The 13,188-nt window shown below is 54.7% G+C and overlaps 2 protein-coding genes across 6 annotated transcripts in view; both read right to left on the bottom strand.

Annotated features, from left to right (window-relative positions):
* Window positions 1–516: 516 nt before the first annotated feature.
* On the bottom strand, window positions 517–5,266 carry LOC130144569 (putative mitochondrial transporter UCP3). 2 transcript variants are annotated; one of them, XM_056328486.1, is made up of 7 exons: window positions 4,258–5,266; window positions 2,514–2,652; window positions 2,161–2,371; window positions 1,822–2,019; window positions 1,451–1,552; window positions 1,193–1,373; window positions 517–989 (listed from the first exon to the last, which is right to left on the bottom strand). In XM_056328486.1, the coding sequence occupies exons 1-7, from the start codon at window positions 4,278–4,280 to the stop codon at window positions 884–886; spliced, it is 960 nt and encodes a 319-aa protein (XP_056184461.1). In that variant the 5' UTR covers window positions 4,281–5,266; the 3' UTR covers window positions 517–883. The 2 variants fall into 2 exon arrangements, with proteins under 2 accessions (XP_056184461.1, XP_056184462.1); XM_056328487.1 differs by lacking the exon at window positions 4,258–5,266 and adding an exon at window positions 2,964–3,697.
* Window positions 5,267–5,392: 126 nt separating this feature from the next.
* The window catches only part of C2CD3 (C2 domain containing 3 centriole elongation regulator), a 52,472-nt gene continuing 44,676 nt past the window's right edge, over window positions 5,393–13,188 (bottom strand). For 3 of the 4 annotated variants that reach the window (XM_056328473.1, XM_056328476.1, XM_056328474.1), the window contains exon 33: window positions 5,393–6,082. In XM_056328473.1, the coding sequence (XP_056184448.1) occupies window positions 5,831–6,082 (252 nt within the window). In that variant the 3' untranslated portion in view covers window positions 5,393–5,830. Of the gene's footprint in view, window positions 6,083–10,094; window positions 12,695–13,188 lie in introns of those variants that run through there. The other variant, XM_056328477.1, reaches the window with a different exon arrangement.

Below are 13,188 nucleotides of genomic sequence, written 5' to 3'. Positions count from 1 at the left end.
ATGGATGGAGCAGAGGGAGGAGCATTGGGAGGGGCTGGGATAGGGGATCCCCAAAAGCACCGAGGGAGAGTGGAGGGTTGCTTAGGAGAGGACATAAGGGGTCCCCAGCAAGGTTATGGGGGTCACCAGGGGTGGTCCCCAGCACAGCCTGGGAGGGAGCAGGGGGGATCCCTGGGCATGGGGGTCCCCAGCACAGCCCGGGAGGGGTGAGGGGTCCCCAGCACAGCCCGGGAGGGGTGAGGGTCCCCAGCACAGCCCGGGAGGGATGCTGTCACTGTGGCATGACGGCTGCACACCCCACTGTGAGGCGACGAGCCCTCCTTGGGCTGGGGGTGCCCCCCGCCCAGTGGGGCGCAGTGGTGCCTCGCACCCCGTTTCAATGCTTCCCCCCTCCCTGGACACAGAAATCGCCTCTGCTGAGGCTGATCCCTTCCCAGCGGCACCCCAGGGCCGGGAGAACGGCCCTACCCCCCCCCACACACCCCCCTTCGGAAAGGTGAGGGAGCCCCGAGCCCGGCCGCGGTCAGACCCCATAGGGGCGGTTTATTAGAAGCGCCAGGAATAACAGGAATCGCCGCATCCCCCTGCCCTCAGCTCCGTCCCGTCTGCCCGCACCACGCGCCTTGTCTCTGCCACCGCTGGGACGCGATGCTCTTCCCAGCTAGAAAACCTACAAACATTTTTTTTCTTCCTCCCTAGACTGCTCGCTGGAAACTTCCCTTCTCCCACGTTTCTCTGCACGTACCCTCGTTCCTCCTTCCATCTCTCGGGGGTCCCCACTGGGCCAGGGGCGTGCGGCATCCTGGCTCCCCCCGGGCTTCAGCAATTAATATAATTTACTCCTGTGTCCCGCCAACGCTGGCGAGAGGGGCTGGGGCGGGGGTCAGGATTGGGCCGGCCGGACCAGCACCGCGGCGCGCTGCAGCTGCTCGTAGGAGATGAACATCACCACGTTCCAGGAGCCGAGCCGCAGGAAGGAGGGGACGAACCTGCGCCGGGAAAAGCAGCGCTGGAGGGGCCATGGTGGGGACACCCCCGCGGCCCCCCAAGTCCTGCCTGGTGCGCCGGTGGCAGCGCACGGGTTAGGGCCTTGGCCGCGGTGCCGCGGTGTGAAGCGGAGCTGGTCCGCGCTGGTGTTCGTGCACATCATTGCACCACGTCTGCCGGTGGTCGGGGGGGTCCCCCTACTCACCCCTTGTAGAAGCCGGCGACGCCGTCCTGCATGAGCAGGGCGAGGAGGCAGCTCAGCGCGTTCCGGTACTGCCCAGGGCCGGCGTTCATGTACCGCGTCTTCACCACATCCACCGGCGATGCCACCACCGTGGCGCAGAAGCCAGCCCCGAAGGCAGCCACGAAGTGGCAGGGGACGTTGTCTGCAGGGCAGAGCCGGGGGTTGAGGATCGTGGGGACGGGGACGGCACCCGGCCACATCCCCCCGCGCTGTCCTGACCTGTCATCAGCTGTGCCCGCAGCAGCGCGTCCTTAATGAGGTCGTAGGTGACGAGCTCCCCGCAGTTGATGATGGCGTTGCGGGCGATGTTGGGCAGCGTCCCTGTCGGGGAGGGTGGTGGCGTTGGGGATGGTGGTCACATCCCCTCCTGCAGCGTCCTGGATGGATGCCCCAGCCCTGCTGTCCCCATCCCCATTCCCATTTCATCCTTGTCCCAGCCTCCATCCCCATCCCGTCCCTGTCCCCTTCCTCACCTCCGTTCTCATACCCATTCCTGTTTCCACTCCTGTTCTCATCCCATCCCTGTCCACATCCTCATCCCTATCCCTGTTCCCACCCCAGTCCCCATCCCCGTTCCCATCCGTCCCTACCTCTCCAGAGCCCGCGGACGCCCTCCTCCCTGGCGATGGTGCGGTAGGCATCCACGGTGCCACTGTACCGGCGGGCGCCATCCGGCAGCGCCCCGTTGGCCTGGAACCGCACCTTGACCACGTCGGTGGGCTGGGCGCACGTCACCGCCACCGCACCCGTGGTGCAGCCCGCCAGCACCCGTGCTGCCAGCCCTGTGCCTGCGGAGGGAAGGTGCTGGGACCCTCGGCTGTGCAGGGCCCCCCCCGGGCAAGCAGCAGGGTGGGTTGTTCACCCTGGGGTGGGCTGTGGGGCTGAGGGTTGTGCACGGGGGTGGGGGTCCCAACCGCCTGGACACTCACTCTCGGCACCCTTAGGGGTGTAGAGCTGCTTCACCGAGTCGTACAGCCCGATGCGGATGGAGGCGAAGCTCATCTGCCGCTGCAGCCCAGCCGCCAGCCCGCTGTAGAGGCTGCGGGGTCCCTCCGTCCGCACCATGGTGCTCAGCGTCCCCAGAACGCCCCGGTACTCCACGGTGCTGGTGCTGCGGGGGATCCGCACCTCACCCTGGATCTAGGGGATGCCGACCGTGTCACCCTGCCCTCTGCCCCCCGCAACAAAACACGGCCAGCGTGGGGGTGGAGCCGGTGGGGGGCCCCACCGGTGCGGGGCGCTCCCACCACCCGCGGGATTTTGGGGCGCCAGCGGATCGTACCTGCAGCCGGACTTTGGCGGTGTCCAGGGGGAAGGTGCAGAGGTCGGCGATGCAGCCGGCCATCCCCGCGCTGACAAACTTCATGGTGGCCGTTGGGGGCACCTCGGGGGGCTTCAGACCCACCATCGTGGCAGAGGGGCTGGAAGGAAAGGGGGCGAAGGAATTTGTGGGGGAGCCTCGGGTGGGGCTTCAAGCAGGTGTCCAGTTTGGGGACAGAGGTGACAATGTGCCATGGTGGCTCTCGCTGGCTTTGGACAACTCCAAAAGCCAAATCCCGCCCCATTTCCTCGCCTGCATCCCTGGGGAAACTGAGGCACGGGGCTCCCTTGCTCAGCCCGGGATTCACAAATGCCCACCCTGCTTTACCCCACCCTGGCCCAAACGGGTGCACTCGGTGAGAGCTTCTCCCGCAGGGTGACCTGCCCGGGCCTGGGTCCCCTGTGGCCTCACCGTAGGGACCTCGGCACCGTGTCCTGGCTCCTGCCTTACACCCCTCTCAGCGCAGCCATCGCCCCGAGAGCCGGCTCCTTGGCCCCCTTATATAGCACCCGCAGAACATTCCAGCAGCCACGGGGATCAGGTGACAGCGAAACCCAGTTCCCCTGGTGGCATTTGAGCTGGGGACAGTGGGGCCACCCAGCCCTCATGACCCTGTGGGCTGGGTTTCAGCCCTCTGCTCCCCCCACAGGGCTCGGGCAGGGGTAGGGGGGGTCCTGCCCAGACCGCCAGCACCCATGGGAGCAAAGCTGTGGGGCGGCAGCACCTGACAATGCCGCCCTGCCCGTCCGGTGGCCGCTGGGACCTCAGGGATGGGGGAGGAACTGGGGGGTGTAACCTAAACGTGCGCTGGGCAGGACGGGAGGCACAAACGCTTGCCCAAGGCTTGTGGGTGGGAGGCAGAGCAGCACCCAGCGCCCCTCCGGCGGCGGGGTCAGAGCCCTCTGCCCTTGGCAGGGACCGTGCAGCCGTGAGCCATCCCGGCAGCTGCTGAGCCTGCCGGCGGGATTTCCTCCGCAGGGTGAAACGTGTCCCCGGAGCTCACGTGGAGCAGCCGGAGGGCAGGGGCCACGTGAGCGGCCGGAGGTAAACCCATCCTAACCCATCCTAAACTCGTCCTAAACCCAACCTAAACCCGTCCTAAACCTATCCTAAACCCGTTCCAAACCCGTCCTGAACCTGTCCTAAACCCGTCCTAAAACCCGTCCTAAACTACTGTCCTAAACCCGTCCTAAACTACTGTTCTAAACCCGTCCTAAACCCATCCTAAACCATTCCAAACCCGTCCTAAACTACTGTCCCAAACCCGTCCTAAACCCATCCTAAACCATTCCAAACCCGTCCTAAACTACTGTCCTAAACCCGTTCCAAACCCGTCCTAAACCCGTCCTAAACTACTGTCCCAAACCCGTCCTAAACCCATCCTAAACCATTCCAAACCCGTCCTAAACTACTGTTCTAAACCCGTCCTAAACCCATCCTAAACCATTCCAAACCCGTCCTAAACTACTGTCCTAAACCCGTTCCAAACCCGTCCTAAACCCGTCCTAAACTACTGTCCCAAACCCGTCCTAAACCCATCCTAAACCATTCCAAACCCGTCCTAAACTACTGTCCCAAACCCATCCTAAACCCATCCTAAACTACTGTCCTAAACTCGTCCTAAACCCATCCTAAACCCGTTCCAAACCTGTTCCAAACCCGTCCTAAACTACTGTCCTAAACCCATCCCAAAGCCGGCCCAAACCTGTCCGTCCCGCGTTTGTGCATCCTACAGCGAGTCCCCTGGCGCCCTTTGGCGCAGCCTGGGTCTGTGCTTGAGGCCAAGGTGCTGCTGGCGGGGACAGGCCTCGGGGTGATGCTGGAGGCCAAGGGTGGAGTGGTGGCTCAAGAAATACCCTTTTTCTTCCATTTTCTTAAAAAAAAAAAAAAAATATATATATATATAAAAGAATCAGTGCGTTTAATTAACCCTTTGTGCTCTTTAGCAAAGCCCACAGGGACGTGCACACGGAAGGTCACACATCCCTGCCGGTGCCGCTGCTCTGGTGCGGGAGCTCAGTCACGCAGGAGGGATTTCGGGCTGGTGTGACACCCTGGAGCCCCCTTTGCTCCACCAGCGGCCCCCCCCGGCGCCGCCCGCGCTCCCCAGCTGCCCGCTGCTCTGCTGCTGACCCACAAGAGGAAGAAGCCGTTTATCTCACGTCACCTCCGCCGTCACCCTGCTCCCAAGCAAGCTGGCATCTCGCCTGAGCGCCTGGACGCCGCCACCAGGATCAGCAGCGGGAGAAGGAAGCCCGCGTGTCGCTCCTCGTGTCACTCCTCGCAGGGTGACGCTCGGGGCGTGCGGTTTGGGGTGCTCGGTGCGTCCACCCCCCAACCCCCCCCCCCGGCAAGGCAGGGGCGGGGGCTGCGCTCGCAGGGGGCTCAGGGCTGTGGGGGCTGCACGGATCGGGTTTTACCGCCGGGGTCCGGCCCAGCACGGGCGGGTTGGGTGAGCAGTGAATTACGCCTTTAGGATTCTCCCCTGTGAAAAAGAAAACGGCAGAGGCGGGAGGCCAAGGGGGTGCCGGCACGTTGGCTCCTTAAACCTGGAACGGCCGGCACGGTGTGAAAGGCAGCCCCCACTTGAAGCATTCGCTCAGCCCCGAGGCCCGACTCATTCTCCGTGTGCTGCGCTACACCCGCCGGATTCAATTACTCTGCAAAGCAGCGACCTTTCCGCGTGCCCCCAGCTACACCGCACGCCCCCAGCTACACTGTCTTCCTGGAAGCGTTTTTACGGCGCTTGCTCTCCATTCCTGGAGGTTTTGCGGGAAGGAGCCTCGTCCACCTGTCAAGGGCAGGCTTGTGACCTGGCAGCAGGACACTTCGCACCGGAGCGCAAGAAACCAGGGGAGTTTTATTGAAACACAAACACTGGAGACAGTACAAAAATAACCTCGCTCGGTTTGCATCGAAGTCCGTTCTCCAAAAGGTACCTGACATAAAAATGTACAAAAATAATTTAGAATATCAAAGTTCCATATTTCTAGCAAAACCCTTTTGTACACACTTCAGTATTTTACAGTATCTTTGGCCTGTATTTACAGCAGCACCTTGGGCACAGGCATTCCTCTAGAATCAGCAAATGATGCATTAGAGAAATTTCACACGAATATGTCCCCCAAATGGAGTAGGTGGGGAGCAGGTAACAGCCCATCGGTTGTCAGAGCAATGAGTCTCATCGGGGACCTGCCCCTGCAAGACACACGGCCTCTCAGTCCCCCCTCATGGACCATCAGTCCCTCTAAGGGGAAACCAATTAGGCAAATTAAAAATCAGGGTCTGAAACCTCTACAAGCTTCCATCTCCTCCTCCCTGGAGGACCTGGTGTTTGCCAACGTGTCAGGTCGTGGCTGGGGAAGCAGCCCGCTGCCGACGGCCTCTTGCCAATGCTCTTCCTTCTTGGACAGCTGAGCAGAGAAGATCCTGGCGATTCTTTTGGTTTCTTCTTCCGAGAGATCGGCCGTGGGCCTGGGACGATTCGGCCTCCGGCACGGGGCACCCCCTGGCACTGCTCCGCTTCCGCTCTGCAGAGAGAAGGAACAGGACGCTGGAGCCCTGGCAAACCCCGGGCTCGCGTGGGAAGCTGGATACACAGGAGAAAAACCCACTCAGGATGTGTCTCCTTTTGCTCGTGGTTCTTTTGTGGTTCTCCTTGGAAGGGTTTTTCTCTTGTTCCACACAGAGAGACAACTGCTGGGAAAAAAACCTGTTCAACTGTTCAGAAAAAAAAAAAAAAAAAAAAAAAGCATCCACGATGGTGAAATATTTCTCTGCCCCACGCGGTATTGGATGCTGCGATGCTATTCCTTCTCAATGCTACAGAACGCAAAAGGTACAGACCAAAATTACACAGGTCCGCCCAAACCACACGATCCGGCTCAGACAAGCGAACCCCGAATTCATGAAGGTCTATCCTCAGCCAAAAGGAATCACACCAGCTTGTTCACCAGGTTCTGACTCTCCGAACTTGGGTTTTCCATTATTATTATTTTATTTTAATTTGCAGAATCCTAAAAACCAAACCCCCGTGCAGCGGAGAGGCAAGGCTCCCACGCAACAGAGCCCAGCCTGCTGCCAAACCAGGCGGGCCAGCCTGAGCTGCCTGCAGGGACCCCCGAGAAGCAGCCCCCGAGATGAAACCCACCATTTCAAACATTTGAAAACATCACCCTCGGTCTGCGTGCACACCCTTCCGGCAGCCAGGCTTTCTCCCCGGTGTCACAGCAGCGTCGACGACAGGTGATTTTGGCACACAGAGGCACTGGCGTTCCTCCCCCGCTGGTTCAGAGCCAGGCTGAGCCCGGGAAGCACCGAGCGGAGGGACGCGGCTTCGGCTGCCTGTAGCGGGTGAAGCTTTCAGGACGTGCTGCTCATGAGCTGCGGGGCCAGGGAGGGCTCCTGGCAGGGGGGGGCGGTTTGGAAAGCTGATAAGCCCACCCGGCCTTTCACCTACATGGCTGAGCTGCCTCGCTGGGCACAGGCCCGTTGGGAAGGTCTCCTAAGGTGATCCGCTCCCTCCCGAGGGAACCGGCGCCAGGATTCCGTTCCCGTGTGCTCCCTGCTTTGATGTGCACTTTGGGGAGGGAAATGGCTTTTTTAGGAATAAGCGGTTTGGAAGTTGCCTTGTGTTCGGTTGACTGCACTTCACAGCCTTGGATGATGAGCACACGGAGTATCAGCCCCACGCCAGCATCGCTGGTGGAGACCCTTACGGGGAAACATCCGCAGGTAAAAGCCACACCCTGATCCTGGGGGTACCCCTGGTCGCTAGAGCCAGGGCAAAGCGCAAGGGGCTGACTGTAAGCTAATTTAACATCAGCTAAATTTCTGCAAACAGACAAGACCAAGAGAGGCTGTAACCGCCTGTCAAGATTTCCCAAAGGATGATTTTCAGAAATGCTGACGCAGTCTGCTCCTGCACAGCCGGATTCGGGAGACAGACCGATCAACACTCACAAAGACGACGGGTTTGGTTAATAAAAAGGATGACGAGGGTGGGAACAGCTCGTGTGGTTTCACATCCAACAGCAGCAGAAAGGCTTATGGCAAGCCAGCTACAAATCCCTATGCCCTAAATAACCATCTCCCAGTTTCATACGGCTAATTGTGTAAATTACATGAACAGTGCTGCCAAAAACCTCTCACTGTACCTAGGAAAATAGCTAAGGGCAGTAATGCTTCAAAATGCTGCCCATTTCTATCACACTGAAGAAACATACACGTGTATTTATGAGAATCTTTGCCTTGTGTTTCTTTCTCCTTAAACCTGCTCTAGGGTGGTTTTCCTGAAGCAAAACGTTAAGAAGCTGAGAGAGGTTAAATGCAGACCTGGCAACGTTACAAACTCAAAGACCAGCAGAGAGAGGTGCTTGCTGGCCAAACCACCTCCCTTTGACAGCGTATTGTGCTCCAGGCTGTCGAGAGAAGATTGGGTCAGTAGCTCATTCTTCCCATGCTGTTCTCTGTGCCAACTGTGTCTGAAACAGCTGAAACATTAGCATGGGCTGGAGACGGGACAGTAACCGGCCCGGGCTGGCTCTGTGCAGGGCCTTGATCTCTGTGTAAGCGGTTCATGGAGAAAAATGCTCAAAGTGAAAGCCCAGAGGACTGGTAAAAGGCTTCTGGCTTTAGTGCACCAGGCAGCGTTCGGTTCTGAACACCAGTTTTATGTATTTGCAAGGAACTGGCACAGACTGCCCCATCCCTTGGCCTAGGAAAGTGCGTAACTGTAACGAAACCCAAAAACCCCCAAGGAAATTCTGGCTCTTAAATCCAATATCCTGGTGAAATAGCAGCTAGACAGCCCTGTGCCGCTTGCCTGTAGTGGCACTGGACTTCAGGAACTTCTTTTCCTTCCAGCAAGCTGTGATGATGCCGTTTGTCCTCTGATGAGCGCCCTGTTCTACGCTGGAGGAGGCTACACCACTCATGTAGCTAAAAAAGATCGTCTGCAAAGCTACCTGCCTGTGGAAAGCTGGCGGGAACGACGCTACTGAAACAGAAGCAGGTTTACGCTGTAGCAATGGCGCTCTGACAAATTCCCCAAATCATCCAACTGACCCTACTTCAAAGGGTTGGGAAACCGCCCTTCCTACCTCTCCCAGCTCCCCTCTCGCTCCTGCTCGCGCTGCAGATGTCTTTGTGCACAGCTCGGAGCCAGAGACAGCACCTCACACTCTGAACGTGCGGAATAAACACAGGAGGCTTTCGCTGACCCAACGGGACATCTCTAACGAATCTCAGAGGGAGCAGCTGCAGGCCCTGCAACTCAAGAGAAGGTAACGTATCATGTGGGAAAAGATAAAGGAAAACAGAGCAAGACTGTCTTGAGAATCCCAGAGCCGCCACCACCCCCCAGACAGCACAGCTGGGCACGTGTGCAGAAATGAAAGGACTTTTTTCTTCTGGCGTGCACTAACCCAGTGACCCAAAACCAGCTGTAAAATAATCTTACCCTGGTTGTAAGAATTTTTAAAATCGGTTCTAAAGGAGGAATTAAATGAGATTTTCTCCTTTGTTCTTAGAATTAACACTCCAGAGGCGCCACAGTACTTTCTCCTGCCCCAGGTGAAGCTAGGAGCACATCACACAGCTGAGTTGGTCCTGATCTGGTCTAGTTGGCCAGAGAGGCTGCTGCAGCCAGTGCTGCTCCTCCTCCCCATTTTGCCACCAGTGCAATAAAATACCCTGAAAGAGCACTGTGCCCTCAAAGCGAAAATACAACGTGAACCGCAGGTGTCTGCTGCTATTAGGTGACACCTAGGCGACGGACGGCACTTTCTACGCTCCTGACCGTCAGTACACGAGGTGTGCTTTGCAAACGTACCACTTGCACACTGTTGCAGATAGAAGTGGCTAAAATATTCCTCCTCCAATTTTTCTACCACCACGTCCACTGGCAGCAATGCAGAGCTGTTAAGATGCATGTCATCTACGGCAAGGACCTCCCTAAAAATGAACTTCCAGCAGCAGGAAAGGTTTAGCAGCTCTTTTTGCTGCTATTCTACATGCAGAGGTGTGAATCCAAACAAGAGACATTTAAAAGCACAGTTACCAACTCCCAGCTTGCACAGGTGATCAGAAGCCTTATGGAATTACGTCTGCAGCTTCAGCTTCACCGGCAGTTTTGGAAGCTACAGGAAAGAGCTACACTTGTATACTCGCCTCTGTATAAAGCTATTTTTCTTTGAAATATGCAAATTCCTTGCACACACAACATTTAGTGAGACTTTCTAGCCTCAGTGCTGCATTTTTGAAATGCTCACTTGATACATCAAACGGGCAGTTTCAAACAGAGTCGTAACCTTCTGTGTCGTTTCGAGAGCGCACTGCTGAAGTGTCGTGTTTACATCGGTCCTTGCCTCCGAAACAGGCACTGCTATTTCAGACTGCGACCTGAGCACAAGCGGCGCCTGTCCTGGGTTTTTCCTTCTCCGTCTCTAAGCCAAAAGTGTCACAGACTCCAAGTATCTGATGCTCAGCCACGAAATGCACACATTTAACCAGAACGATGAAAGAGGACTTAGGCACAGAAGATCATGCTTCACTTTTCTTTTTTTAGAAATGGCAGTGATAGAGCAGGACACTTAAACCAGCCATGGATTATCTAATTGGCGTGTGCCAGGGACTGGAGCACAGCAAACAGGTTTATTAGCATTTTATAGGTCTTGGGGCGATGGCTTATTTCAAGGTCAAAGAATTCCGGTAACTGAGGTGGAGACCGTTTCAGCCCTGTGGCTCAGCAAGGATACTGGCTCGTTTTGTTCGTGCACAGTGATGAAGGAGGGAAGACAGATCTGTGTTAAGAGGCTACAACCTACCCCCGGAGTGACCTTTCACCTACTTCTGCTTTCTGGACAGGAAAAGGTTTATATCAAATCTGGGACCACAGCCACCAACTCTGAAACAGACGTGGAGAATGCAGCCACGTTTTCTTCTTTTTCTGATGGTGAAAACGGAAGAGAATGTCGTCATTTCTGTTCAGCAGGTTAGGAGGACAAATGTAGGCAGTAAAAGCCTTAGCTCTGTTCTCTGGGTAAGCTGAGCAAGGAAAAAGGAGAGCTTTAGTGGCTGTGACTGAAACGGGAGTACACCAAGAAGAAACATTAGCACCCAGAAAGGATGTTAGCACTGTTGCTAGCCATCTGTGTTTTCAGAACAGATAAAAGCCTGTTGTTATGAATTTGCCTGTGCTATAGAAGTGTTATTTCTAATTTACACTGAAGGTAAAACTATGCATATACAAATATTAATTATTGTGAGTAAAAGTGGTTTCCATATAAGTTTCTTATGCTTTCGGAATATTCATAGAAGTGAGGGGGGGAAAAAAAATCAGGATATTTTAATGACGTTTATTAACTCTCTGATTCTTTAAATACTTCCTCCTGCACCCAAAAACCCCAGCTCCATCACCAGCAGCCTGGGCCAACTCTGAAAGGCAGCAAGCCTTGGGATGGGTTTACCAGCCAGCACCTCACTGGAATCACATTTAAATGGTTTCACTCTTAGCACGCAATTGCCCCAAACCCTAACCAGAATCAATGCTGCAGTGCTTTCTGTGTCAAACATCATACCTGGAGAGATTAAATTTTTGCTCTGAAAAATCAGCAACAGTATATAAAAGAATATGGAACACACGAACGCAGTAAAGGCAAAGAGGGAGGAGAAGGAAGGCCAGGGGCAACGGGCAGAAGCAAGGTTTGGATGGTAATCTGGGCCACTAACAACGGCTCTGACTCATTCAAGAAATAGCTGTAGCTTTACAGTAAACATGATGCCGTGCTGGATGCTGTGAAGTTTAGCCATGAACTCGGATAATTTTCTGTATGTTGTATCGGGAACTGCCTGAAAAAGGACTGAGAAAAGTGCAAAGCCGCTGGCTGAACCTGAACAGCAGCAGAAATCGAACCAGGGCTGCTGGTCACACAGGACAGCTGGTGACCAGCGTGGACGAGGAGAGCTGGGAAGGACCTCAAAAACTGGAAGCCTGAGGCTGATGCAATGGAGAAAAAAGGTCAAAATTTTTTAGATTTTGTGAGGCTCTGCAAAACTCAGGTCCCTGAAAGGTGACTACAGTATCCAGGCTGAGGCCTGAACTGCTGCAGCACCTTCTCAGCTCCCCGTGTCCTCGCAGCATGAGCCAAGAAAACCTTCTTGTCTCAAAACGCTGCCAGCTCCTTTGACAGGACCGCCTGCTTCCCCTTCTCATCGTTCCTTCATCGTTTTGTGCAGGGAGTCAGACAAGAGAGGGAGAGGTGGCAGGAACATTAGGGAGGCCAGGAGAGAAGTTTGCCAGCTGCCACGTGAGCCAGAGGGGACTGCTGATCTTCGGGCGAGAACAGCTCCGGTTTCAGCCTTGCTGTCATACTCGCGTCTGCTCGACTGTGCAGAAACCAAGCAAACCCAGATTTAGAAACTGGTGTTCTTGAGGCTAATTAAGAACAAAACTATGAGAAAGCAGTTTTCCTGAACTCTATTTTACCATCAGCATAAGCGAAAAACTTGTTCTTCATATAGGGTGTCTGATGCTGGATGCACAACACAAGGCACAACTGAGTTCTGTCTTGACAGACCCCTACAAGTGCTACAGCGAAGGATTAGCTGGAGTTCATCCAGGAATTAAACTGGTTTAAGGTCAGCTATATCCAAACAGTGCCTTGCTAGTATTCTCCCTAATTATTAATCACTTTCAGGAGTGTGTTTCCAGCCACTAAGCTTAGCAGTGCAGAGAGAGAGGGAATTCAAGTAAAGCTGGTAATACTATTAAACCGTAGGCCTGAGCGATGATTTGCAGATGCACAGAAAGACACAGGAAGAACCGGAGCTAACCCTGCAGAGAAAGCAAACCTCAGAAATGGGGGCACGACCACAAGACAAGAGAGGAAGGGGATATCATCAGTGGACAGAGACGAACAGAGAGAATTTGAAGCAGATTCCAAAGGAGAAACACATCTGAGATTCCGCTTCTGCTTTCATCCACAATATTCAGACACGGCATGAAAAGTATGCTTCACCAGCACTAAGACGCACTGCAGTCAGTGTTAGAATCAAGACGAATCTTAGGATCCTTGAAGCATACTGTGCCCAAGACCCCTCTGATACGGGTCTCTATTTTCATCACGAACAAGTTTCAAGAGCTTTAGGAAAAGACATTAATATGTAGATCAGAAAACAGACATTTTTTACATCACAAAACAGCAGCAAGTCAGATATTTCACCTGAGCTGTAAACATGTTTATTAATTTAAAATAGTTTCCATAACTTCAGAGCTATTAGATCCTGACTGTTCCTGTTCTGTTTAATCAAGCACGCTGTTTCCAATTACATAAATGTTCCTTAGAGTGTTTGTTTCATAGGTCATAAGGAAGGAAACCAACACATTATGACATTATTGGAGTAGTAAACAAACAGCCCAGCTGCTGCAGCACCCACAGCCCCGTTAACATCCGTTGCAAAACTGTGGCTGGCAAAGAATAATGCGCAGACCTCAAAACAACTGAGCCACGAACCTCTTGCAGTGAATAAATGTTTACGCACATAAACCCACCTATGAAACAGCAAAAACGATCAGCAGCTTCCCTGGATGAGGAGCGACCATTCCCACTAGTCTACTGTTCCCTCTGCCCGAGAA

The sequence above is a fragment of the Falco biarmicus genome, chromosome 2, assembly GCF_023638135.1.
Source record: "Falco biarmicus isolate bFalBia1 chromosome 2, bFalBia1.pri, whole genome shotgun sequence".
Taxonomy (NCBI): Eukaryota; Metazoa; Chordata; class Aves; order Falconiformes; family Falconidae; genus Falco; species Falco biarmicus.
This window is presented reverse-complemented; position numbering and strand designations above follow the sequence as displayed.